Source organism: Ctenopharyngodon idella, chromosome 23, assembly GCF_019924925.1.
Source record: "Ctenopharyngodon idella isolate HZGC_01 chromosome 23, HZGC01, whole genome shotgun sequence".
In the NCBI taxonomy this organism is placed as follows: Eukaryota; Metazoa; Chordata; class Actinopteri; order Cypriniformes; family Xenocyprididae; genus Ctenopharyngodon; species Ctenopharyngodon idella.
The window spans coordinates 17585789-17613650 of NC_067242.1; the positions used below are offsets into that span (position 1 = coordinate 17585789).

Consider the following 27862-nt stretch of genomic DNA (forward strand, 5'->3'; position numbering starts at 1 on the left):
GTCCCAGGAGCGGACAAACAGGACAGAAAAGTCACTCAGTTCCTCACCCTGGGATGAGTTCCATTCAGCATCCATATGCACAGCGCAGCCTCTGATTAACTGCTGCAGAATCGCCGTTTATTTATAAAATAACTAAATATGGCATTGAGAATCACAGGCTTGTCCAGTTCTGTTTTACTCGGATGCGTTATCATTTTCAGCACCGCGCTCTATCCTGTCGACTCTTACCTCTACAACAACCGTTACGTTGGGTAAGTGTTTCATTCATTCATTCATTCAAGTTTTTAAACTAGAGTTGTAGTGGGAGAGCACTCGTTCAAATAGCAAGCGCGCATCGTTGTCTGACTCGCGAACGAATTCTGACTCAGTTTTACAGAATTTGTAATTCGCACACATAATATACATAACATAACATAATCAAACACATAGCAATACATTATAGTTTTAACTAAATATTTATGTCATTAAATAAAAATAACGTGTAAAAGGCGTCGCGAGGACTTTGTGAATAGGTTGAGTCCGAGTCGGTTGTTTAAAAAAGAATCGTCCGAATGAACCGATTCGCTAAAAATGAATCAGGTTTCTTATTTAGCGAGAATGCAGGGCGTAGGGACGAAGGGGAGTAGGCTTCAAAATAGTTTTGAAGCATTGAAGTGCACTCTGCGCCTCCGCAAATAAAGACTAGAGATCAGTCTGTCTCTTCTTATGTCAACATCGGCTTTATAAAACAAAGACGTTTCAGAGGACCAAGATTTTTCTTTTGCTGAAGTTGAAAAGCACTCCTTGAGTGACATCTTAAAGTATGCAGTTGGTCTCGACAGGTATAAGCACGAAGTGCAAAGGACTTGAAGATCATAATGGACGCAGAATGACAATTTAGCGAACAGTATGTGTGATCTTTTTTTATTTTTGGTAATTTAGCAGGTGGTTTGAAGATAATAGACTAAAAATCAGAGATGTAGGCCTAAGCTAATTTTAAATTCAATTTCCTGGCAGATAGGCCTATACCTGTACTTATGCTTATTTTTCTTTCAATAAAAATTATTTCCAGGCCTTAAAAAAGGAAAATGAATACAATTTTAAAAAGTGAAAAAGTGGCCATAAACAATGTTAAAAGTTACTTTTAAAAGAGAGAAAGTTACTTTAAGCATATCATAGAACTTTTATAAGAAGCATGAGTACACTATTGTGTTACTCCCTTTAAAAAAAAAGCAACTAATTGCATTACTTTTTATGGAAAGTGATGCATTACATTACTTTTGAGTCACTTTTTTTTCTCACCATGGGCTGGGCGTGCTTGTTTGTTTTAACAGAACAAAGAAGTTCTAATTTTGGCAAATGTAAAGACCCTAAAATTTTAATTCTGTCATAATTTTACTCTCATAGCATTCCAAACCAGTATGACTTTATGTGAGAGACTGAAAGCCTCTCAAATAAAAAGTCACCATACTTTCATTGCGTCTATTTCCACATAATGAAAGTGAATGGTGAAGTTGTCATTCTGCTTAACATCCCTTTTTGTGTTCCACGGAGAAAAGAGAGTCTGGTTTGAAACAACATGAGAGTGAGTAAATTATGAGATTCCTGGTGAATTTGGGGTGAATTTTCATCTTTCCCTTTTAATGAGTGTGGGGTTCTATTGCTTAGGACAGCTCTGCTTTCCTTATGTAAAGATAAGAGTTAAGTTTCAAATTTAGTTCAAAATTTGCCTACTTTATTTTATTTTCGCTTTATACAGATACCTAATTCCATCAGTATGTATCAATGTCAAGCAGTATTTATACTTCATTCTTTTTCATAGCCTCATTTATGAATTATTCAAGGCAATGAAGCTTAAAAGAGCAAAAACAATTCACAAACAGATGAAAACACTTGTTTTCCACTTGTCAGGGAGTGATATAAATGCTAAGGCAGAGTGAGAACTAGAGAAACGCGGCTTGTCAAAACATAAAGAGAAACAGAGTAATGAAAAGTACACTTCCTCCCTGCTGTTCTCTGAAATGTCATATTACAATCTGATCCAATGTGATGTTTCGATTGTTTGTGACTGATAATTTTGTGATGTTTTTGAGTGGAATGATCTTATGCTTACCAAGGCTGCATTTATTTATTTATTTTTTGCATTTTTTGCATTATTTTGTTTTTTTACCCCCTTTTTTACATTACGAGTAACTTGAGTTACGTAATCAGATTACTTTTTCAAGTAACTTGTAAAGTAACGGATTACTTTTTCAATTAGAGCTGCGCCCTCTAGTGTACAGGCGTAAATATGCATTTCCTTCAGCCTGAGGCTTATTCATTTCACTTTAGGTGTGAAAGGGCCTTTATATTTCCAAAAATCTAATTTTTTTTTTTTGTTGTTTTTAAGCGAGCCCAGCCCATGTGAGAAAAAGTAATGCAAAAGTAATGTAACACATTACTTTTCATAAAAAGTAACTAACACAATTAGTTACTTTTTTAGGGAATAACGCAATATTGTAATGCGTTACTTTTAAAAGTAACTTTCCCCAACACTGAGCATGACCATATTATTTTCAAGTGTTGCTTACTAAGTTTTTCTTCCCCCTAGGTTAAAATTTAAACATTCCGTCAGTTAGCATTGTTTACAGGGTGGGTGCTATAAATTCCTGTCCTGTATAGGGTCAGTCATTGTGTTTTTCTCCATTCCATCAGATGGGTGCTTTACATTGGGCTATAAAACGCACCAATCAACGCCTCTTCACGTATGTGAGGGTGTGAAGCCAGGAGGCATAACATCATTCCTCACACATTCACACACCAATGTTTGATTGAGTCGCCAGCTGACATCAGACAGAGAAGGTCCTGGGTGTTTCATTATATAATATCAGGGCCAAAGTCAGGAAATAGTAACATGGGGGAGGGGGGTGTTACAAGAAGTCCCCTGTAGTCAGCAAAATGAATAAGAGCATGAAGCACCCTTGTACCCTGCAGCTGAGGAGGGGTTTGTTATTTATTTAAAGCATAAGCAGATATTGCATGACAACACACAATAAAGATTCTGTGGGAAATACCATCCAAGACATAAAATACCACACACAAAGACATTACAGGTGTGGCATCAAGGACAATTTCCTCTGCTCTTATACCATTAGTGGGAGATGACGTCCTCAATGATGAACTGAGACCAGTTTTGTGGTTTTCTTGTGTAATGATAGAGCTGGCATGGAGCTGCTTCGCACAATTACACCACAAAAAAGGAGAAAGTAACCTGGAGCATCAGCGTCACTCAAAGCCTAAAAATAGAAGATTGCTTTTAGTGATGTAATGAGGTCATCTTTGGTGTGTTTTGAACCGTTTCAGAGAAAATAACCATCAGAAATGCCTTTATGTGTTAGCTAGCTCAATAAAACTGTCTGCCGTCTCCGTCGCTCTTGGAAATATTAACATTAATCACTAGTAGGCTACTATTGCTCATACTTAGAGTTAAAGGAAAGTATTTTGAAGAATGTTTGTAACCAAGCAGACCCCCATTGACTACCATAGTATTATTTTTTCCTATGATAGTCAATGAGGGGCGAGATCTGCTTGGTTACAATCATTCTTCCAAACATCTTCCTTTATGTACAGCAGAACAAAGAAATTTACACAGGTTTGGAACAACTTGAGGGGGAGTAAATGATGACAGAATTTTCATTTTTGGGTGAACTATCCCTTTAAGGATTCAAATGAACCCACTAACGCTAAGTATTAAACTTAAGCATGACATTTTTGTGCTACAAACATGAATTGAACCTCAAATTATGCAGCTTGTTGAGAAGAGTTGTGTTATTATTCTTCTCAGACTTACGATTTTCACTTGGTAGACAATATAATGGGCAAAAAAGTCCCATAGACTCACATTGACTACTAATTTTCTTTAAAATACACAGTGATTTCCAGTGATTTTTAATCAATGTTGAAAACCATCGTGCTGCTTAATAATTTTCTGGAAGCTCTTATACATTTTTTTTCAGGACCTTTGAATAGAAAGTTCTAAAGATCAGCATTTATTTAAAATATTTTGTAAATTATAAATATTTTTACTTTTGATCAATTTGATGCATCCTTGTTGAATAAAAGTATTAATTTCTTTAAAAAATAAATCTTAAACTTTTGAACGGTAGCGTATAGAAAGCATACTGATTAAATAATCACTGTGAAATAGAAATGGATTGGTTTTAAATAACCATAAAATCATTCACTTGATCAAAAAAAAAAAATGTTTTGTTCATGTATTTTGATTTGATTCCTGTGCCCGTGTATAATTATTTACAATAATTGCAATGCTTTATTTCTGCAGTGATCAAGTGTTCAGAATAATCCCCAGCAGCAACACAGAGGTTCAAGCAGTCAAACAGCTTTTCCAAAACCTGACGGTGAGTCCCTTATTTTCTACAATACTCATGTAACATTAAAAATGTGAAAGGAACCATGGGAAACAAAAACAAACCACATGGAAACCGATATCACTGCTATAGAAGATGAGTTGTGTTACATGTGAAAGAAAAATAATGTCGATCGAAACCTTTTCTCCTGAAAATGTCATATTTTCTTCTATACTGGGTAAACTAATTTTAGTTTATCACAGAGCTACAGTCCTTATCTCTTTTTTGCACCATCACTTTGTCATTCTCAGCACCAGTGATGCATGAACATCCTCATCTTCCTTTAATATACTTCTGAACTGGGCTGCCTATACAAACAGTGAACACAAACAGGAGTGAGAAATGTGGTAGGCTACATTAAACTTCATTAAACGTCATCATTCATTTCCATAAGGTTTGGCTAGTTAGCTAGCCTCTCCATAGACAGGCCATTCAAAGTAGCTGTGTATTCTCTCGCCGCGGAAAAAACGATCGCGCCGCACCGCATGCACAACGCTTCCATTTTTCCTACATTTGAAATAACTAACTTTAGTGCGCAAAAGTCGCGATATGTGAATGGCCCCTAAAACTGTTGTGCAAGCAACATACACTCTTAAAAATAAAGGTTCTTTATTGGTAGCAATGTTTCCATGAAGAACCTTTAACGTCCATGGAACCTTTCCATTTCCCAAAAGGTTCTTTATAGTGGAAAAAGGTTCTTTAGGTTTTTAAAATGTTCTTTGCTCTAAGGGGAAAAAAATGGTTCTTTTAAAGGGATAGCTCACCCAAAAATGATGGCGTGACAGCCATACACATTAAATTTGCGCCTAAAAAGCATTAACTTACATGACGTAGTACACAATGCTATGATGTTATTTTACTTTTTAAAGTTTTAAATGGGGAGATTTGTCTTAAACGCATTGATTCGCTTCAGAAGGCCTTTATTAACCCCCCGGAGCTGCGTGGAGTACGTTTTATGATCGATGGATGCACTTTTTTTGGACTTTTTGGACTTCTCGTCCTCCAATCACTACACAATCACTTATAAAGCTTGGATGAGCCAGGATAGTTTTAAAGGGTTAGTTCACCCAAAAATGAAAATAATGTAATTTATTACTCACCCTCATGCCGTTCCACACCCGTAAGACCTTCGTTAATCTTCGGAACACAAATGAAGATATTTTTGTTGAAATCCGATGGCTCAGTGAGGCCTCCATAGCCAGCAATGACATTTCCTCTCTCAAGATCCATTAATGTACTAAAAACATATTTAAATCAGTTCATGTGAGTACAGTGGTTCAATATTAATATTATAAAGCGACGAGAATCAGCGGTTCGGAACGCCAAAGTCACGTGATTTCAGCAGTTTGACACGCGATCCGAATCATGATTCGACACGCTGATTCATAACACTCTGAAGCTTCCTGAAGCAGTGTTTTGAAATCGGCCATCACTATATAAGGCGTTATTTTATTTTTTTGGCACATCAAAAATATTCTCGTCGCTTTATAATATTAATATTGAACCACTGTACTCGCATGAACTGATTTAAATATATTTTTAGTACATTAATGGATCTTGAGAGAGGAATGTCATTGCTGGCTATGGAGGCCTCACTGAGCCATTGGATTTCAACAAAAATATCTTAATTTGTGTTCCGAAGATGAACGAAGGTCTTATGGGTGTGGAACGGCATGAGGGCGAGTAATAAATGACAGAATTTTCATTTCTGGGTGAACTAACCCTTTAATATAACTCTGATTGTGTTTGGTCATATGCACCTAGGATGGCTTGAGGGTGAGTAAATTATGGGGTAATTTTCATTTCTGGGTGAACTATACCTTTAAGGACTGTTTATTGAAAGGTTCTTTGGGGAAGCAAAAATGGTTCTTGTGGCATCATTGCAAAAACCCTCTTTTGAAACCTTTATTTTAAAGAATGTATCACAAATATTTCATTATATTACAGTATGTGTTTTGCCAGTGACATTTTTTTTTAAAGTATCTGCTACCTTTGATGTCACCACTCAGGATAGTCTCTAGTGAAGAGTTTGAGGACACTTGGGACATTTCTGCTGTATTTTCTCAAAGCGATATTATCACTGTTCACAGGCAACATGAAATGGAAACAGGAAAAATAGGCATTTAAGTGTGAACACATGCACCTCAGCTGATTGAAAACAAGATATACTGTCATGGTTATTTAAGAAAATAAGTTTATAAGCTTATCAACAGCTCTTAATAAAAACATGACTAGTTAGACAACACAGAGTACCACATTTAGTCCAAATGTCTTAATTTCCTAAATATTTACACTTTATCTTTAAGAAACTAGATTCAACAGTATAGATTTAACATTATTCTATGGTTGGTAGAAAAAAAAATACACAAAAGTCAAAAAGCCAAATGTAATTTTGCTTTGACTTTAGAACAATAACAATATAAAAGCTGATTATTTAATTTAGATAAAATATAAAGTAATATTACATTGTCGTAATGCTTTGTTCTCACAGTATAAAGTATGAACACATGCACTTAATCTTTAAGGAACTATAAAGAGATTCGGAAAATACTGATGAAGTGTGTCAATGCTAAGTGTAAAATGATCTCAGAATATCATCTCAAACTGAACCATGTTGAACTTTGCAATGCTTGATGTGGAGAACTCAAGAAATTGGGGTCACTGAACAGAGAGAGGTTTTCAGGTCTGCACTCACACGAAACTGTCTGCAAACTATTATATCAATTTAGTCATTGATAGGCCAGTGTGTTACTTGGCCGGATTTGCAGTTGGCTGAAGTAAGGCAAGGGTTTTCAAACAGGTGTCCAGAGACCACTGGGGACCACAGGAGGTTTTGGGGTCTGCAGAGAGAAAAGAAAATATTTCACATTCATTTATTATTATTATTATTTTTTTTTTATTATTATATTGATTGTGAAAAGCTCTATAAAAATAAATTAGAATTAAATTAAAAGTGTCTTCAGGTTTATAGATTAAGCATTATTCTAATGGTTGGTAGAAAAAAAGATACACAAAGGTCAAAGTCAGTATTTTTAATAATTTGTTTTGGCTTCAGTACAATAACAATATAGAAGCCAATTATTTAATTTAGATAAAATATAAACTAATACAATCATGTTTGTGTGTTCTCACAGTATAAATGAGTCTTTATAAATCAAAATATATCCCCAGGTGAAAAAAAAGTACACTTCTAAAATGTACTTAAAGTGCTCTATTTTCGCGCACTAATTTTGTACTCAAAAATTGTTCTTTAGTACTTCTTAAGATAATCTTAAGAACATCTAAGTGTACTCAACTGTGCTATTTTGAGACACCATGAAATATGAACTAAAATGTGCTTTTAACATACTATCTCTGTATTTAAAAAATATATTTAGTTACAACTTGTAGTACACTATGGGTTCAAATGTACTATAAGTGGTAACTAAATACATTTTTTAAATACAGAGATAATATATTAAAAGCACATTTTAGTTCATATTTCATGGTGTCTCAAAATAGCACAGTTGAGTACACTTAGATGTTCTTAAGATTATCTTAAGAAGTACTAAAGAAGACTTTTTAGTATATTGAGTACAAAATTAGTGCACGAAAATAGAGCACTTTAAGTACATTATAGAAATGTACTTTTTTTCACCTGGGTCTGCCTTTATATAGGGAGTCCCTCACAAGAGAATCGTCATATTTGGGTGTCTTTAGCATCAAAAAAAAAAAAAAAAAAAAGGCCATCATTCAAGTTCAACATATTCCCATCTCTTGCGAGCAATACTCTCAGCTTTGTTTAACACATTTAACCATATATAAAGGTGCATTAAGCAATCTCTGAGAAACATATTTGATATTTGAAATCAACCCAAACAAGCACACCCCTCCCTTCTTTGCTCCGCCCCCAAAATGTACGAACATGCTATGCAACTGCAAGACTGAGTTTGTTGTTAGTCGCCAGCAGCACACCAGCTCCAGGCAAACAATGACACTCAAAACTGTCCAGTTACTATAGTTAACATTAACGCATATTAACGCAGGTCCTAAAGCTCTTGCCTGATCATAACCCTTCTTTTTCCAGTGATATTCCTCTGAGCTTTTCTCTTTTGTAATGTCTCTCAGCCATCTCTTTTTTGACAGTCTTTCATCAAATCTCCCTCTTGCTCACTCTCTCTTCATGAGTGGACACGCCCCCTACTGCTGATTGGCCCAAATTACAACAGAAATTGCCTAAAAAGTCATGCAGACAATCATTAGGCTTGTTTGAGATGCACGGGTGCTGCACAGACCGATTGGCATATGACATCAAAGTACTGCGAGGCCGATTCAAAAGCATAAGGGGTGCTATGCTCTCCAATCTCTAATACTTTGATGTCATATGCCGATAGATCTGCCCAGCGCCGACATATCTCGAACAAGCCTATCACTATCACTAACATTCCTAATGGTTGTATAGTCAGGTGTTTTCTTTTTTTAATCACCTCTTTTTTTTTTTTTACCACCTGCATGCATGCAAAATCTGTTTCAAGATAGTACCAGCCACACACCATCAGAACAAACGTGTCAAATCTGTTTCAGCTGCCAGGTTTGTGAGCATCTGTTAGGAATGTAGCACGGCAGTGAGGAGTTTTTCTGCCTGCACGTAACCAGCTCTGAGCGGACCTATTTTATGACTGATATCCCTGCTTTTAACCAAGAAACATGAATTGAAGTGTTCTGTTTAACATGTGGCATTTAATTTTACGTGCAAATACTTGTATGCCAATATAAATCAGAACTGTTTTTAGTGCATCATTTTAGGTCTAGAAATTAATTAAAAATAAATAAATAAAAAACACTGGTGTTAAGATGGGCCACTTGAATAGCTCTACTCTTTGTCATCTTACTAAATCGGCCTATTGTTGTAGCCAAAATCAACTGCGTGTAGTGGCTTGGCAGGCGCACAGAGGAGGCTGATGATGCAAATCTGAGGTTATGCTTCAGGGACTGGTATCTGGGCTGCTACAAAGGCTCCAGCATATGTTGGCAATCTAAAGTAGTTTTGTGGATCCACACACAGAAATAGATTATTTCGGTCAAACACTGTGATCATGTTGGCTCGCTGAAGTTCTGCATGTTTCAAACTCTCAATGAATGGGCTGAGTCAGCAGGTCTCTGATCTACAGATCTTACAGCACTGGGAAAAGCTTTATCAGTGATCTCAACTCTGGTTCAAAGATCTAACAATGTCTGATAAACTGCTTGAATTTCAAGGACCTGATTTCTTTGCAAAGATTGCTTTATTTGTTCATTTCTGTTTGTGTTTGGATTTAATTTGTGTCCACGAACAAGTGTATTTATTTTGTTTGTAGCTAAATGGAACATATGTAATGATATACTCATGTTCTTATGTTCACATTGAAATTATATATGCAGAATATAGCTAGAATAACACTTCATATTATTCAGGCAATTCATACTATTTTACATTTTGGTGAATTGATGGTGAATTTGCATGAATTCAATCTCATTTTCTGTGTTTTCGCACAAAAGTTTAGGTATGGACCTTCATGATTACAAACCCGATTCCAAAAAAGTTGGGACACTGTACAAATTGTGAATAAAAAAGGAATGCAATAATTTACAAATCTCATAAACTTATATTTTATTCACAATAGAATATAAATAACATATCAAGTGTTGAAAGTGAGACATTTTGAAATGTCATGCCAAATATTGGATTTCATGAGAGCTACACATTCCAAAAAAGTTGGGACAGGTAGCAATAAGAGGCCGGAAAAGTTAAATGTACATATAAGGAACAGCTGGAGGACCAATTTGCAACTTATTAGGTCAATTGGCAACATGATTGGGTATAAAAAGAGCCTCTCAGAGTGGCAGTGTCTCTAAGAAATCAAGATGGTCAGAGGATCACCAATTCCCCCAATGCTGCGGCGAAAAATAGTGGAGCAATATCAGAAAGGAGTTTCTCAGAGAAAAATTGCAAAGAGTTTGAAGTTATCATCATCTACAGTACATAATATCATCCAAAGATTCAGAGAATGTGGAACAATCTCTGTGCGTAAGGGTCAAGGCCAGAAAACCATACTGGATGCCCGTGATCTTCGGGCCCTTAGACGGCACTGCATCACATACAGGAATGCTACTGTAATAGAAATCACAACATGGGCTCAGGAATACTTCCAGAAAACATTGTAGGTGAACACAATCCACTGTGCCATTCGCCGTTGCCGGCTAAAACTCTATAGGTCAAAAAAGAAGCCATATCTAAACATGATCCAGAAGCGCAGGCGTTTTCTCTGGGCCAAGGCTCATTTAAAATGGACTGTGGCAAAGTGGAAAACAGTTCTATGGTCAGACGAATCAAAATTTGAAGTTCTTTTTGGAAAACTGGGACGCCATGTCATCCGGACTAAAGAGGACAAGGACAACCCAAGTTGTTATCAGCGCTCAGTTCAGAAGCCTGCATCTCTGATGGTATGGGGTTGCATGAGTGCGTGTGGCACGGGCAGCTTACACATCTGGAAAGGCACCATCAATGCTGAAAGGTATATCCAAGTTCTAGAACAACATATGCTCCCAACCAGACGTCGTCTCTTTCAGGGAAGACCTTGCATTTTCCAACATGACAATGCCACACCACATACTGCATCAATTACAACATCATGGCTGCGTAGAAGAAGGATCCGGGTACTGAAATGGCCAGCCTGCAGTCCAGATCTTTCACCCATAGAAAACATTTGGCGCATCATAAAGAGGAAGATGCGACAAAGAAGACCTAAGACAGTTGAGCAACTAGAAGCCTGAATTAGACAAGAATGGGACAACATTACTATTCCTAAACTTGAGCAACTTGTCTCCTCAGTCCCCAGACGTTTGCAGACTGTTATAAAAAGAAGAGGGGATGCCACACAGTGGTAAACATGGCCTTGTCCCAACTTTTTTGAGATGTGTTGATGCCATGAAATTTAAAATCAACTTATTTTTTTCTTAAAATGATACATTTCTGTTTAAACATTTGATATGTCATCTATGTTGTATTCTGAATAAAATATTGAAATTTGAAACTTCCACATCATTGCATTCCTTTTTTATTCACAATTTGTACAGTGTCCCAACTTTTTTGGAATCGGGTTTGTAGTTAAAAAATCTACAAATTCTACAAATCAAATCATACAAATTCATATAAAATGAATCTACAGCTTCTCAGGTGCAAAATATACCAGTATAATCTCATGTGTCTCCTAAAGTTTCACAAGCAATCTCAATAATGTCTGTAACTGTGTTCACATTTGCCGAAACACCAAATTTGTGATCAAAACCCAAGAGATATGATGTAATTTCTCAAACATTTCTCAAATTCTTACCAGGTCAAATTCTCTTAGCTGTTATTTGCATTCATTTTATAGCTATTGTCAATAACTCTTTTTATTTTAGCAGAAACATTCACTGTAAAAAATCAAAAGTTGAGAAAACTTAGAAATCTGCTGAAGTTTGTTGCCTTAACTTCTAAGTTTTCTCAACTTTTGATTTTTTACAGTGTTGAAGACAGTTACTTAAAATTTAATTTGCCCTCCACCATAACTCTTAGATTTCATTCGCATTTTCACATACTCAGTGTTCGATGTCCGATACATGAAAACCAATGTTATTTGATATCAATGCCATCCAATCTGGTCTGCCAAAGGTGAATATAAACAATTGGGATTTGACAATGGAGTGATGTTTAAGAAAGACATTTCCATGGAAGAAAGAAAGTCATACAGGTTTGGAACGACATAAGGGTGAGTAAATGATGAAAGAATTTTCGCTTAAGCAGCTAGGAACATTCCTGCTTGATTAATCTCAATGATGATCTGCAGGTGGACCTTTGGCAGCCCAACAGTGCATCTCTGATTCGAGAGAACAGCCCAGTAGACGTTCATGTGGGACGAAACAAGACGCAATGGCTGAGAAGACATCTTCACCAAGCGCACATCCACTATGAGTGAGTTTCTTCTTTCTCCGTTGGAACTATCATTAGGCCGAACTCCTCTCTCATACTCCTGTGGGACAAACATTAGTTTCTAGGCGACACACATTTAAGTTATCTACTCGAATCCTTCTGACTTTGATTTGCATGTGCTGAAGGATCCAGAAACGAAAGCATGATTCAGAGTACTCTTTTAACCACTCGCTCCATCAATCATCCAGATCAACAGCAACAATGAAGCTTATCTCATGCGCCACAGCCAGCAACACTTTCATTGTCATCCCTTTCCCCTAGGGAGGCCTTTTCTTTTATATCTTCTCTCCTTCTCATGGCTGATGTATTTGAGCATATTTATGAGCAGAAGTGATACCACTGAGGATTCTGGGTAATGGGATAGGTTGAGAGAGAGAGAGAAATGTACGCATCTAGTGCTTTGTTTACTCTAGTTTAAAAAAAAATCCATCCATGTTTGCTTTGATCTTGACAGGTCATAAAGATAAATCGTGGCATTCTTAGTCTTTCTTCCATACCCTTAGCCAAAAACAAAGGCAAAGATGGGGTTAAAATTGTGTTTTTTCATGTCATACCTTTGTTCTGTTTGTGACTAGATGATCAATGTTGGTGATATATAGAGTCTACCTTTGAACCTTAATGAGGAAGAAAATACGGTAACACTTTACTTAAAGCCTTTATATATAATATGCCCTATAAAAGCATTTTTAATGCATTAATTATGCTTCGTAATGTACACATCACAAGTAAGATAGTTTCATTGTTTTTTGGTTTGGTTCTGTTCCTGTTTGCCTGTGTTCCCAATCCTAGTTTGTTTCCATGGTTACTGATTATGTTAAGCACCTGTCTCTAGTTCTGTTGATTAGCTATTCTGTTTATATAAGATACTCAACTTGTTCAGTTCTTTGTTTTGTGGTGTTTTCCCTGCCATTGTGTTTGCTCCTGTGATTGCTGCTATTTGGATGATCTTTGTTTTTTTGTTATTAATAAAGATAGCTGCATTTAGATCCTTGTTTTTGCCTGACCCAACATGACAGAACATAAGGCCCAGAAATTATGGATCTAGCATCTAGAAAGTAAGTGGAGGACCAGCTACTCACCATCATGCAAAATGTTTGACCGCTGGAGTGATACGTGGAGGAGTTTCTGGATTTATACCATCAAGTTATCTGGAGTAGACACATACTGAAAGCATGTTTTTGGGAGAGGCTGGATGATGCTTTATATGTATTCCTCTCACCCAGAAAGGACAGTACAACCCTGGTCCATGACATTGTGTTTTCTGGTTAAGTGGCTTGACTTTCATTGTGGAGGAGATTGAAGAGGACTACTCCATTAAATCCATTGACTACATCTACTCCAGTCCTCCCCAAGCCAGCGTCCAAGTTCTCCACAGGCCCAAAGCCAATGACCAACATGGACCCAGAGCCAGAGCCAGAGTCAGAGACGATGCCCGCCCCGGAGTCTCCCAGGATTATTAGTGAATTTGGATACTGAGGAGTCGCTTATTGACTGGGATTCGCCAGAGCCAGTTCTCACCCTTGTCCCCACCTATGAACCTCTTCCTCTGATCATCCCATCTGCCTGGATGGATGTCCTGGTCCCATCTGAAGTCCTCCCTCCTCCACTGGTGCCATCCAACTTTCAGTCTGTTTCGTCGCCCAGCACCAAGTCTGTTTCATCGCCCAGCACCAAGTCTGTTTCGTCGCCCAGCACCAAATCTCTTTCGTCACTGATGGTCCCACCCAGCCTCCTACTCCCTCCATCTCTGCCAATCTCATCCAGTTCCACGGCCCCAACTCCGCTGGCTCCCCTCAGCCCTTCGGCTCCTCCTTCGATGGCTCCACTCGACTGCTCAGATCAGCCTTGGACTTCTCAGTCTCCAGCTTCGCCTTGGTGTGGTGATCCCCTGGATCTGCTTTGGGCCCCCGAGCATGTTGTTTCACCTCGGCCAGTTGACCAGTCGTGCGGAGCCTTTACACAGTGGACTTCCAGGCCTCTGGCTGCACCTCATCCATCCACTCATTTGGCTCCATCCAGCTCCTTCTTCCCTCCAGCTCTGCCTCAATACTCAATACGCTCCACCTCAGCCGCTTGACACCATGGCTCCACCTTTGCCTCCAGGACTTACATTGCCACCTGGTCTCTGTGACCCCTTGGCTCTGCCTTGGTCTCCAGCTCTCCTGGCTTCACCACTGGTGGTCGGACCTCTGACTCCTCCCTGGCTCCTCCCATCATTGGTTCCACCGTGGGCCTTCGCCTGTTTGTACTCTGGATCATTAGCTGGCTCCTCCCTCCATCATATCTTCCATGTTGGTTTCCTCTGTCAACCCCTCCTTGGTCACACCCCTCTCCAGCTCCACGTCCTCCTCCAGAGCCCCCACCCTCCCTCCTCTTTTGTACTTTTAGTTACAGCACAAGGATTCACCTTTTGTGCCGTTATGTCACAAGTATGTTAGTTTCATTGTGTTTTGGTTTGGTTCTGTTACTGTTTGCCTGTGTTCCCCATTCTAGTTTGTTTCCAGGGTTACTGATTTTGTTAAGCACCTGCCTCTAGTTCTGTTGATTAGCTATCCTGTGTACAGTGGGTACAGAAAGTATTCAGACCCCCTTAAATTTTTCACTCTTTGTTATAATGCAGCCATTTGCTAAAATCATTTAAGTTCATTTTTTTTCCTCATTAATGTACACACAGCACCCCATATTGACAGAAAAACACAGAATTGTTGACATTTTTGCAGATTTATTAAAAAAGAAAAACTGAAATATCACATGGTCCTAAGTATTCAGACCCTTTGCTGTGACACTCATATATTTAACTCAGGTGCTGTCCATTTCTTCTGATCATCCTTGAGATGGTTCTACACCTTCATTTGAGTCCAGCTGTGTTTGATTATACTGATTGGACTTGATTAGGAAAGCCACACACCTGTCTATATAAGACCTTACAGCTCACAGTGCATGTCAGAGCAAATGAGAATCATGAGGTCAAAGGAACTGCCTGAAGAGCTCAGAGACAGAATTGTGGCAAGGCACAGATCTGGCCAAGGTTACAAAAAAATTTCTGCTGCACTTAAGGTTCCTAAGAGCACAGTGGCCTCCATAATCCTTAAATGGAAGACGTTTGGGATGACCAGAACCCTTCCTAGAGCTGGCCTGTCCGGCCAAACTGAGCTATCGGGGGAGAAGAGCCTTGGTGAGAGAGGTAAAGAAGAACCCAAAGATCACTGTGGTTGAGCTCCAGAGATGCAGTCGGGAGATGGGAGAAAGTTGTAGACAGTCAACCATCACTGCAGCCCTCCACCAGTCGGGGCTTTATGGCAGAGTGGCCCGACGGAAGCCACTCCTCAGTGCAAGACACGTGAAAGCCCACATGGAGGACTCCAAGATGGTGAGAAATAAGATTCTCTGGTCTGATGAGACCAAGATAGAACTTTTTGGCCTTAATTCTAAGCGGTATGTGTGGAGAAAACCAGGCACTGCTCATCACCTGTCCAATACAGTCCCAACAGTGAAGCATGGTGGTGGCAGCATCATGCTGTGGGGGTGTTTTTCAGCTACAGGGACAGGACGACTGGTTGTAATCGAGGGAAAGATGAATGCGGCCAAGTACAGGGATATCCTGGACGAAAACCTTCTCCAGAGTGCTCAGGACCTCAGACTGGGCCGAAGGTTTACCTTCCAACAAGACAATGACCCTAAGCACACAGCTAAAATAACGAAGGAGTGGCTTCACAACAACTCCGTGACTGTTCTTGAATGGCCCAGCCAGAGCCCTGACTTAAACCCAATTGAGCATCTCTGGAGAGACCTAAAAATGGCTGTCCACCAACGTTTACCATCCAACCTGACAGAACTGGAGAGGATCTGCAAGGAGGAATGGCAGAGGATCCCCAAATCCAGGTGTGAAAAACTTGTTGCATCTTTCCCAAAAAGACTCATGGCTGTATTAGATCAAAAGGGTGCTTCTACTAAATACAGAGCAAAGGGTCTGAATACTTAGGACCATGTGATATTTCAGTTTTTCTTTTTTAATAAATCTGCAAAAATGTCAACAATTCTGTGTTTTTCTGTCAATATGGGGTTCTGTGTGTACATTAATGAGGAAAAAAAATGAACTTAAATGATTTTAGCAAATGGCTGCAATATAACAAAGAGTGAAAAATTTAAGGGGGTCTGAATACTTTCCGTACCCACTGTATATAAGGCTCTCAGTTTGTTCCGTTTTGTTTGCTCTTGTGATTTCTGCTATCTGGGTTAATTATCTTTGTTTTTTTGTTTTTAATAAAGCCCATCGTGACCAAACCTTATAATGCATTGCATGGTCTCATGAATAATTGTAACCACATTATAATACTTATGTTATGCCTTTAGAATGTATAATGCATTGAAAAACAAATGACAAACAACCAATTTCAGATGTAACAAGGAATCTGCAAATATTATAATGCATTTTAACATTACTTACAATTATTTATAAAAAAATATATAATTAATTATACATAAAGACTTTAAACTGTTACCAAAAAGACTTAATTTTTTCTGACGTTAGAGGCATAAACATTTTAAACAGTTGTGGTCTGCTGGTCATTATTGTAAAATAAACCCTAATAGGATAATCATGGCCTTGATGCAAAAAACTTTACATTATTACTTTCCAAATAAACTACAGTAACTAAGTGCAAAACAATAAGTATGTATTAAAAAATAAATATACTTGCATAATATTCAAACAATTAAATAAAACTGAAAAAAACTGCATGGAAAAAATGGGGAAAAGCTCAATCTAAATTCATCTAATGTTCTTACTGTATAATTAATGTGCATATTATGTATATTTTTTTTTTTTAAAATGTGTTCATTGCTTCCTTAAACTTGAGTGTTAGATGCATAAATGATTGTGTGTACATAAGTATCTGAGCAACCCTGAAAACTGACATTAAATGGTTTGATACACAGTGCATGTGCTTTCAACATCCCCTCCCTGACACCCCACTGTCTCCACAGGGTGCTCATTTCCAATCTCCAAACCGAAATTGAGAAACAGACCGGATACCGTTCCTCCAGGAAGCGCAGATCAGAATTGCAGTATGACTATGAAGTGTACCATCCTTTGGAAGAGGTGAGTGCATGGGTGAAAGTTAATGCACATGGTAATTTGTCTGTAGTAAGATGAAGAAGACAGAGATCAAATAGGTTTTTTCCCTGTCTGCCACTCTATCTTTTTTTCAAAAGAAGCTTGATTTTCACAGGCTAACAGACTCTGATTGAGAAGTGCATTTGCATTCAGTTGTAGCCCATATGCACAAGAAAAACAAATTTCTGGAGGTTTTCTTCAGGGCCCTAACCCATCATTAAACCTTTACTCACAGGTCTTCTCCTTCAGATCCAAGTGCCAGCTATAACTGAACGCATGGCTATACAATTCCAGCTCTATGATTGTGATCCAGCTCTTGACACATGACAAGATGATAAATGGGAAACCCTACACAGTAAATGAGGGCTGGAATACATTTACTTTTATGGATATAATTCCTCTAGTACTCTTATAAAGAAAACATCTGTAAAGAATGCATCAATTAACATTTAAAATCTAGAGTTTAGCTTTAACATATTAAAACAAACAAGACAAGACACAACAAACCTTTTTATTCGAAAGAAAAAACTGTAACAAGGGCTCCGATACTACAGGTTCCCTTTCAAAGGAACTCGCACTGCGTCATATGACGACACTTTGGGGAACGCTTTTGGTGTGCAAGTGTCTGAAGCATGTGTGAAACTAGTCCAATCATATCCTTCTGTGGTCCCAGGGGAAACTGTTGTCTCTCAGAGCAATGTATGTCCCCGGGGACCAGAATTTGGGAGCAGACATCCTGTCGAAGTAGGGGCGAGACGGTGGAGTCAATATGGGGGAGGTTTGACCCGGCTGAAATGGATCTATTCGCATCTCAATAGATGACCCACTGTCCACTGTGGTTCTCTCTGGCCCTGCTGGGGCTGGACGCCAAGGTACAATGGTGGCCGAGGCTGCGTCTGTATGCATTTCCCCTGATCGCTCTGCTCCCAGGAGTTCTAGAGAGGGTCCATTGGGATGGGGTCAGTCTGCTCCTGGTAGCCCCGTTCTGGCCGGCCCAAGAATGGTTCTCGGATATCATATCACTCCTGGCAGTCTCTCTGTGGGAAATCCCCCTCAGCAGGGACCTGCTTTCCCAGGCCAGGGGCACAATATTTCACCCCCAACCAGAGCTGTGGAAACTATGGGTCTTGCCCCTGAGGGGGCTCAGTTCCTAGAGGCTGGTCTCTCAGCCAGAGTGGTTAAGACTATATTCAACTCTAGAGCCTTCCATGAGGAAGCTGTACGGCCTAAAGTGGAATATTTTCACCTCTTGGTGTAGAGAGCATGGGTTGGACCCAGTTAACTATTGTGTACCAGCATCCCTTTGTAGCTTCCGTGTATGCCGTCACATGCCACGTCACTAGTTACGTCATGATGCAGCACCAATTAGGATTAGACTTGTTTCACACATGCTTCAGACGAGAAGGCCTGGCTCGCAGTCTCCGCTCTAATTCATCCCAAAGGTGTTCTATCGGTTGAGGTCAGGACTCTGTGCAGGCCAGTCAAGTTCTCCACATTAAACTCGCTCATCCATGTCTTTATGGACCTTGCTTCGTGCACTGGTGAGCAGAAGGGGCCATCCCCAAACTGTTCCCACAAAGTTGGGAGCATGAAATTGTCCAAAATGTCTTGGTATGCTGAAGCATTAAGAGTTCCTTTCACTGGAACTAAGGGGCCAAGCCCAACCCCTGAAAAACAACCCCACACCATAATCCCCCTCCACCAAACTTTACACTTGGCACAATGCAGTCAGGCAAGTACTGTTCTCCTGGCAACCGCCAAACCCAGACTCGTCCATCAGATTGCCAGACAGAGAAGCGTGATTCGTCACTCCAGAGAACACTGCTCTAGAGTCCAGTGGCGGCGTGCTTTACACCACTGCATCCGACACTTTGCATTGCACTTGGTGATGTAAGGCTTGGATGCGGCTGCTCAGCCATGGAAACCCATTCCATGAAGCTCTCTACGCACTGTTCTTGAGCTAATCTGAAGGCCACACGAAGTTTGGAGGTCTGTAGCTATTGACTCTGCAGAAAGTTGGTGACTTCTACGCACTGTGTGCCTCAGCATGCGCTGACCCCGCTCTGTGATTTTACGTGGCCTACCACTTCGTGGCTGAGTTGCTGTTGTTCCTAATTGCTTCCACTTTATTATGATACCACTAACAGTTGACCGTGGAATATTTAGTAGTGAGGAAATTTCACGAATGGACTTATTGCACAGGTGGCAACCTATCACGGTACCACGCTTGAATTCACTGAGCTCCTGAGAGCGACCCATTCTTTCACAAATGTTTGTAGAAGCAGTCTGCATGCCTAGGTGCTTGATTTTATATACCTGTGGCCATGGAAGTGATGTCCCAATACTTTTGGCAATATAGTGTATGTGACTTGTTGATATAACTTTACCACACTAATTTAAGAATTCATTTACAACAATACAAGCTGCATGTTAATCAGGAGGATGTGGGTCAAAATCTTTTCACCCTTTTCCACAGATCCAGAGTTGGATGTTTGAGATGAACCGGACCCACCCGCACCTGGTGGACCTGTTTTCTATTGGTCAGTCCTATGAGGGACGACCCCTCTATGTGCTCCAGGTAAAAGCTGAAGGGAAAGATGGCTAAAACTATGGCCATACTGTTTAAAAACACAGACAGACATTCTGACTTACTAGACGGTGTTTTCTGCCCCTCTTCTGTCAGTTAGGAAAGAGAGCACGTCCCTTTAAGAAGGCAGTGTGGATAGACTGTGGAGTGCATGCAAGAGAATGGATTGGTCCTGCTTTCTGCCAATGGTTTGTTAAAGAGGTATGTGCTGTGTTATTCTTTCTGTTTACCACTGTTCACTTCATGCTGATATTTAAATCACTGCCAAACAAAAACAACAAAATGGTTATGCATAGTTTACAATGAGGTCCATTAACAATTATATTATTTGCTTTTAAAAATGAACATGAAGCATTAATTCATTTAAAGCATTCATATGTCAAAATCCTAAAATATTGTGCGTCAGGTTTAAATTAGACTTTGAATTCCAGATTTTCAATGTGGTCTCAGACTTTTGGACAAGAATCCGAAGATTCTGATTAAAGATTATTTTGTGCCTACTGCTAAAAGATGACACTCTTAAAACATTCAAAGTTTTTATAATGTTCAAGATTTTTATTGTTCTGTTTATTTGTGAGCTGGTGTGTTCTGGGACTGTTTCATTCAGTGAATCTCTAAATTCTTCCTAAATTAATCTGTATAATACATCAGAGCCTCTCCTGAGCTCATCTCATAAAATAATATCAAAGAGTGCCTTTAGTTAGGTGATCTCCTTTTACGCTAATATGGGTGTCGTTTTCTACACACAAATAAACAGCTCTCAGATCAGCAGCTAACATTGAGTGAGACAAATATAGAATTAGATAGAGATAAAAAAAAAAGAGAGAGAGTTGCAGTACATTCAGTATACCACTATGAGGCAGAACTACTGTATGACTGAGTCCTAACGCTGCTGACCCTGAAGTGAATGTTATTACAGCTCATAGTTCTCCTCAGTCCACCAGCACTCATGATTTTTCACTTTCTGCTGTTGAATTAGGCTTTACACATATACACTGCATCTAAATGAAACCAATGTAACATTATTCATATTTTACAAGACCAAAGGGAGCTTTGATTAAGTGAATCATCATTGTCAGTATAGTTTACAAAGACACAGCAGATACTGTATGTTCAAAAGCTAAAACAGCATACAAAAATACTACTTCTACCATTGCTTTTTACCATAATTTTCAGCGTCATTACTTCAGTCTTCAGTGTCACATGATCCTTCAGAAATCATTCTAATATGCTGATTTGCTACTCAAGAAACATTTTTTTTAGAATCAATGTTGTATGTTTTTGTGGAAACAAGTATTCATTTTATTAAGGATACTTTGATGAATAGAATGTTCAAAAGAACAGCATTTATATTGCCATCTTTGTATTATATTAATTTCTTTAAAAAAAAAAAAAAAAATACTAACCCAAACTTCTGAACGGTAGTGTAGTGACTTTACAGAACTTTACAGAATACTGTACTTACTTACTGTACTTAATACTGTATATACATAATATAAAATAGTATACTGTACTTACTTAAAATACTGTACCCAAGATGCAATGCACTCAATTTGACCTTCCATTTTCAATGTGATGAATTAAACAGAAGGAACATCATGAACATCATTTGATCGGACTTAGTACACGGTCACCGTGATTTTGCCAAGTAAGACATGTTCCTGGATCAACATCTTTGTTGATCCTGGAACAACATTCCAATCAACCAATCAGATTTGAGGGACAAGTTTATCGTTTATGTCAAGTTTAGGCTTGCAACCAGGGTTAGGTGCTTCTACATCAATGATATTGAACATGTCTTACTTGGCAAAATCACGGTGACCCTTAGGACACACACACACACACACACACACACACACACACACACACACACACACACACACACACACACAATCTATTTAATGGAAGAATGGCCTATTTAAATGGGTTATGATTAGAAGAACTGCACACACACTGCTGTGTCCTTGTTCAGAGTATTTAGCTGTATTGAAGTTTATCTGTGGGGAAAACGAGACACACATTTCCTGTATCTCTTGAAGTCTGTCACGATTCCATTCACTGTGAACGCAGGCACTGAACTCCTATCAACACGACTCCAGCATGAGACGACTGATGAATCAGCTCAATTTCTACATTATGCCTGTCTTCAATGTAGACGGTTACCATTACAGCTGGAAGACGGTAACTATCTGTTTGTCATATGCCTAGATCTCAACGTCTCTTCTGTGATGTATGCTGAGCTTACTGAAATGAATTGTTGGCAGCTCTCTACTGTTAAACATGCAGCATGTCTTGCCTTTCTATAAGGTTATAAGGCCGCTAGACATAATGGAGGAAAATATCTGTGGTTTCTCTTTTTTCTCTTAGGACCGCTTTTGGCGGAAAACACGGTCAAAGATTCCAAAGTATCATTGTCGGGGAGTGGATGCCAACAGAAATTGGAAAGTCAAATGGTGTGGTAAGTTATTTAACCTGATATTCAGAAGAATCAGAAGCTCCAGTCCAAATTAAAGAGCCCTGGTGGTCATATAGGAAATAAAAAAGCATTCCAGAGTATGTAAACACCACAGTCCTTTAGCTGCCAATGAAGATTAAAAATGTATTAACAGAATGACATATTTACACCAAGCACTATCCTGTATTTGAATTTCCCTATGCAATACATAAGGAAATTAAGACATTAAGACAAACATAGACTTATTGTTATAGTCTATGTTTGTGTGTGTGGTTGCATGCCACTTTCTTAATCATGCTGTTTGACGATGTTCTACCAGAACTACAGATATGAGCTGAAGCTTTGGTTTTTAGTTTAAATGCATTTATTAATATGGTAATACTAACAACAAACGTTTTGATGTGTAAGACATCCATCAACTGATGACAAACTCAGACTGAAAAGATGAAAATATCAATATACTAGTTGGTTACTAGAAAGTGTTATGTTTGGAAGCTGTCTATCTAACTATACATATATATATATACAGGGTGAATTCAGGTTGATTGGGACACTTTTTCCAATTCATCTCAATGGCAAAAATTGTCCCAGTCACCCGGAATTCACCCTCTCTCTCTCTCTCTCTCTCTCTATATATATATATCGTTTTTTTGTCTTTTGGCAAAACAACCTTTCAATTTAGTCAATATTTTTTGTTATATTTATTAGTTATTGTCAATGTTACTCTATGGCATTAAATCATATATTGTTAATATGGCATCAAAGTTTATCTAATGCCATCAAAAATAACATTTTAGTTGCAGATAAAGTATTAAAACCAAAATTTCAAATATTTGCTGCACTTAACTAATACTAACCAGCACTAACTGGCTTTCAAAGTGGTATAAGTTCAGCAGGGGTTGTTTTTTTTTTTGTTTTTGTTTTTTTACATGAAAACATGATTTTCTTTTTACAGTCTAGTTCTAATATGTATGTCTGAAGGACAAAGGAATAATGCTCGCCCAAAACTTTTCACTCTTAAGTCATTGGTAGATAATACCTGACACCAAGATAGAAAATAGCCTACATAAGTGTAGAATGACCATGAGTCAGCAAAATGCCAAAGGAGGAAATTAATAGTCATCTACGATCGCAGCCTTGGACAAGAAAAGGCAAAAATGAAATGATTACAAATAAAGTTTTTTTGCACTTGCTGTCTTTGCTATCTCTGATAGATGAGGGTGCATCCCTGCACCCCTGCGATGACACATACTGCGGTCCCTTCCCTGAGTCAGAGCCTGAGGTCAAAGCTGTTGCCAAGTTTCTACGCAAACACAGGAAACGGGTCAAGGCCTACATCTCGATTCACGCCTATGCTCAGATGCTTCTTTATCCGTATTCCTACAAATATGCCACTATACCAAACTTCAACTGTGTGGTGAGTGATTTCTGTCTTCAGACATTTAAAGGGTTAGTTCACCTAAAAAATTCTGTCATTATTTACTCACCCTCATGTCGTTCCACACCCGTAAGACCTTCATTCATCTTCAGAACACAAATTAAGATATTTTTGATAAAATCCGATGGCTCAGTGAGGCCTGCATCGCCAGCAATAACACTCCCTTGTTCAATGCCCAGAAAGTTACTAAAAACATATTTAAAACAGTTCATGTGACTACAGTGGTTCAACCTTAATATTATAAAGCGACGAGAATACTTTTTGTGCGCCAAAAATAACAAAATTGCGACTTTATTCAATAATATCTAATTATGGGCGATTTCAAAACACTGCTTCATGAAGCTTCGAAGCTTTACGAATCATTTGTTTCAAATCAGTGGTTCAGAGCGCCAAAATCACATGATTTCAGTAAACAAGGCTTCATTACGTCGTAAATGTTTTGAAACTTCAATGGTTCACATCACTTTGGCAGTTTTATACACGCTCCGAACCACTGATTCGAAACAAATGATTCGTGAAGCTTTGATGCTTCATGAAGCAGTGTTTTGAAATCGCCCCTCACTAGATATTGTGGAATAAAGTCGTTATTTTGTTATTTTTGGCGCACAAAAAGTATTCTCGGCCCTTTATAATAAGGTTGAACCACTGTAGTCAGATGAACTGTTTTAAATATGTTTTTAGTAGCTTTCTGAGTATTGAAAAAGGGAGTGTTATTACTGGCGATGCAGGCGTCACTGAGCCATCGGATTTTATCAAAAATATCTTAATTTGTGTTCCGAAGATGAACGAAGGTCTTATGTGTGTGGAACGACATGAGGGTGAGTAATAAATTACATAATTTTAATTTTTGGGTGAACTAACCCTTTAATCTTGAATTTGTCCATTTGGGTGGGGATCATTCAGTCATTATAATTTCAGAGCAACTTCAGAGCAAAAAGTTATTTTTACTGAATCCAACCAGTCTACTCCAGTTTGTAAGCAAATGACTCCTATGAATAGGTTCTTTTTACAGTGAATCAAAACACACCAGTGTGTGACCAGTGTAGTGTAATTTTTAGTGAACTTAGTGAATTAAAAACATACAGCTCAACCAGTGTAGTCTGTCTGATTCATGAAAGTATTTTTTATACTACTTTTAGTAGTACTATTATGAGCTGTTTCATTCCATGAATAATTAAAAAAAAAATCCAAAAAACAGGAGTTACCAGTTTAAAGGGATAGTTCACACAAAAATGAAAATTCTGTCACTTACTCCCCCTCAAGTTGTTCCAAACCTGTATGAATTTCTTTGTTCTGCTGTACATAAAGGAAGACATTTGGAAGAATGTTTGTAACCAAACAGATCTCGCCCCCCATTGTAGGGAAAAAAATACTATGGTAGTCAATGGGGGCCGAGATCTGCTTGGTTTCAAGCATTCTTCCAAATATCTTCCTTCCTTTCACCAGAAAATTGCTCTGTGTTTCCATATTTTACATATTTTCCTATTCATTTACTGTAGCAGTCAATTTTTTAAGAATAAAAAAGATCAAGTAACAGTTCTTTTTTATATGTTCCTACAGCAAATGCCACAAAAGTAACCCAACTTCATACCATTCCGGTAAAAATTAAATTCCAAACATAAAATGTTTTGGCCTAAAATTAGGGAAGACCACGATAGGGTTAAGTCATGTTGGTCTCAAAACAAATCAAGTTTTTCCACTATATAATATCACCACACTGATTAAACACTGCAAACCATAATTTTGATTCTGCCTTTAAACAAGATAGAACTCAATATCTTCTACCAGAGGGCAAAACATTAAACTCCTCATTAAGAATATGGAATGGCTGAGATATTATTTTATTTTTTCGGCCTTGCCTCAGTACAGTTTGCTCATATATCGACTGGATGGCTGTTAGCCCACGCAATCTTTTGACTACACTTACCACCAAGCATCCTTAATGATGGACTGGATGAATACTTGAACCTCTGCTGTTCCCCCTCAGGAATCAGCAGCCCAGAATGCAGTGAGCGCTCTGTATTCGGCTTATGGAGTGAGATACAGATACGGCCCTGCCTCCACCACGCTTTGTAAGTCAGGCATTGGGTCTTTTCTTCAGTCAATGACATATAGCTACTGCATATATGAGTCATCAGCTCTCTGTAAGCCCTCTCAGTTAGACGCCAATCTGTTTTCTGACTCATGACTATTTCTATATCAACAACAGTCAAATGTCCAGATGTGATGTAATGTGTTTCTTTAACTTGCAGATGTGAGTTCTGGAAGCTCAATAGACTGGGCCTATAAGAACGGGATCCAGTATGCCTTTGCCTTCGAGTTGCGTGATACGGGCTACTACGGCTTCTTGTTGCCGGAAGCCCTGATTAATCCCACCTGCACGGAGACAATGAGAGCAATAAAGACCATCGCCTCAGGCCTGCTGAAGAAGTGTACCAAATGAAACTTTTTACTTGACTTTCACACTTTGTCTCATATCTTCTCTCCGTCGATTTCACAGTTTAGCCCATAAGCCATAGCAATATCTACTAGCTATGAACAAAAGTGCCTGCATTTTACAAAACATTTTTTTTTTTATTAGAAACTAAGACTCATTTATTTTATAAACTACTTTTATAAACTCTACACTATGGAAGCAAAGTCCCTTTCAAGGAAAGTCTGTTCACTCGGCGGCCATATTTGCAACGCCTCAATGCAGCTAATTCGGGCATCCAAGACCAAGTCCTATCTATTTGAATGGGGGAATCCTGAAATCTCAAAAACTGCTTGCCGAACTCACAATTAAATAACATATTTCAAATCAGCAACAAAATCTGACATGGACTATGCCATAAATGTTGTTTCTTATGCTCAAATAGCGTTAAAAAATCTTAATTTTCAGGCTAGACGAGCCAATGCGCATGTGCAGCCCTAGCGCGAGTCTAAGGTTTCTATGGAAACCGGAGCTTCTAATGGCAGCTGCAGTGACGCAATAATGTTTCTACCAATCAGCGATTTGCTCTTTTATTTGGAAGGCGGGACGCCATATTGCGCGTTGCAGTTTCTCCCATTCAGAAGTAAGAGGAGTGAACCGTCTTTCCATATCTATAGTCTTTGATGGAAGCTTGGTTCCGCCATAGAATAAAAAAGGTAATTGCTACTTTATCTCACAGTAAGAAAAAAAAGTAAGAAAAAAACTTTTTTTTCCCGCAATTCCAAGTTTATAACTCACAATTCTGACTTCTTTTCTCGCTATTGCAAGAATTGTATGGCAGAATTGTAAGATAAAAAGTCGCAACTACAAGCTTTCATACTACGTTATATTAAAAAATGGTATACATGTAAACAGTTAAGTATGCAAGCACTTGAATTGTGAACTAAATAACCTTTCTAGAAAGTGGGTTTTACCTAAGAGGCGAATATACAGTGAGCACTTGCTATACAGTTAAAAATAACAGTAATGCCCAAAGAATGTAAATATTGCATACTGTATCTTACAATGGGTTTATTTTAGTGTGTATCACTGCAGCTAAAAGACAGCTTTGATTTTGAAAGGTCACATGGGAACTCAACCTTTCAAATGAGCCAGACAAAAATACATTAAATTTGTTGTTTTTTAATTTGTTTGAAGAACAGCTTGACAAAGTAACTTTACCTTGTATAATTAACTGTACGTGCAGGGGCAATGTTTACATTTGTATTATTAAGTACTATCACGTTTTGGAGTTTTATTGTAATAAGCTAGTATTTATTTTTTAAACGAAAATATCCTTTGTTATATATAAAGTGTCTTGCAAGTTGGCATTTGAGATTTGTTTTCATTGTACACGGATTTTTTTGTATCTCACTGTTTATTTTACCAACAGGTGGGTTATTAAAAGTGTATTTATCATGATGTAATTGTTACATTAT

At 38.3% G+C, this 27862-nt stretch overlaps 1 protein-coding gene across 1 annotated transcript; it reads left to right on the plus strand.

Moving 5' to 3' along the window:
* Nucleotides 1-27782, plus strand: cpa6 (carboxypeptidase A6). Its single transcript, XM_051882986.1, is given in 10 exon segments — nucleotides 1-251; nucleotides 4301-4376; nucleotides 12233-12357; nucleotides 17362-17476; nucleotides 19968-20279; nucleotides 22149-22259; nucleotides 22446-22536; nucleotides 23748-23950; nucleotides 25959-26043; nucleotides 26224-27782. Coding segments are annotated over 10 exon segments (1422 nt in total). The 5' UTR covers nucleotides 1-138; the 3' UTR covers nucleotides 26415-27782.
* Nucleotides 27783-27862: the final 80 nt, after the last annotated feature.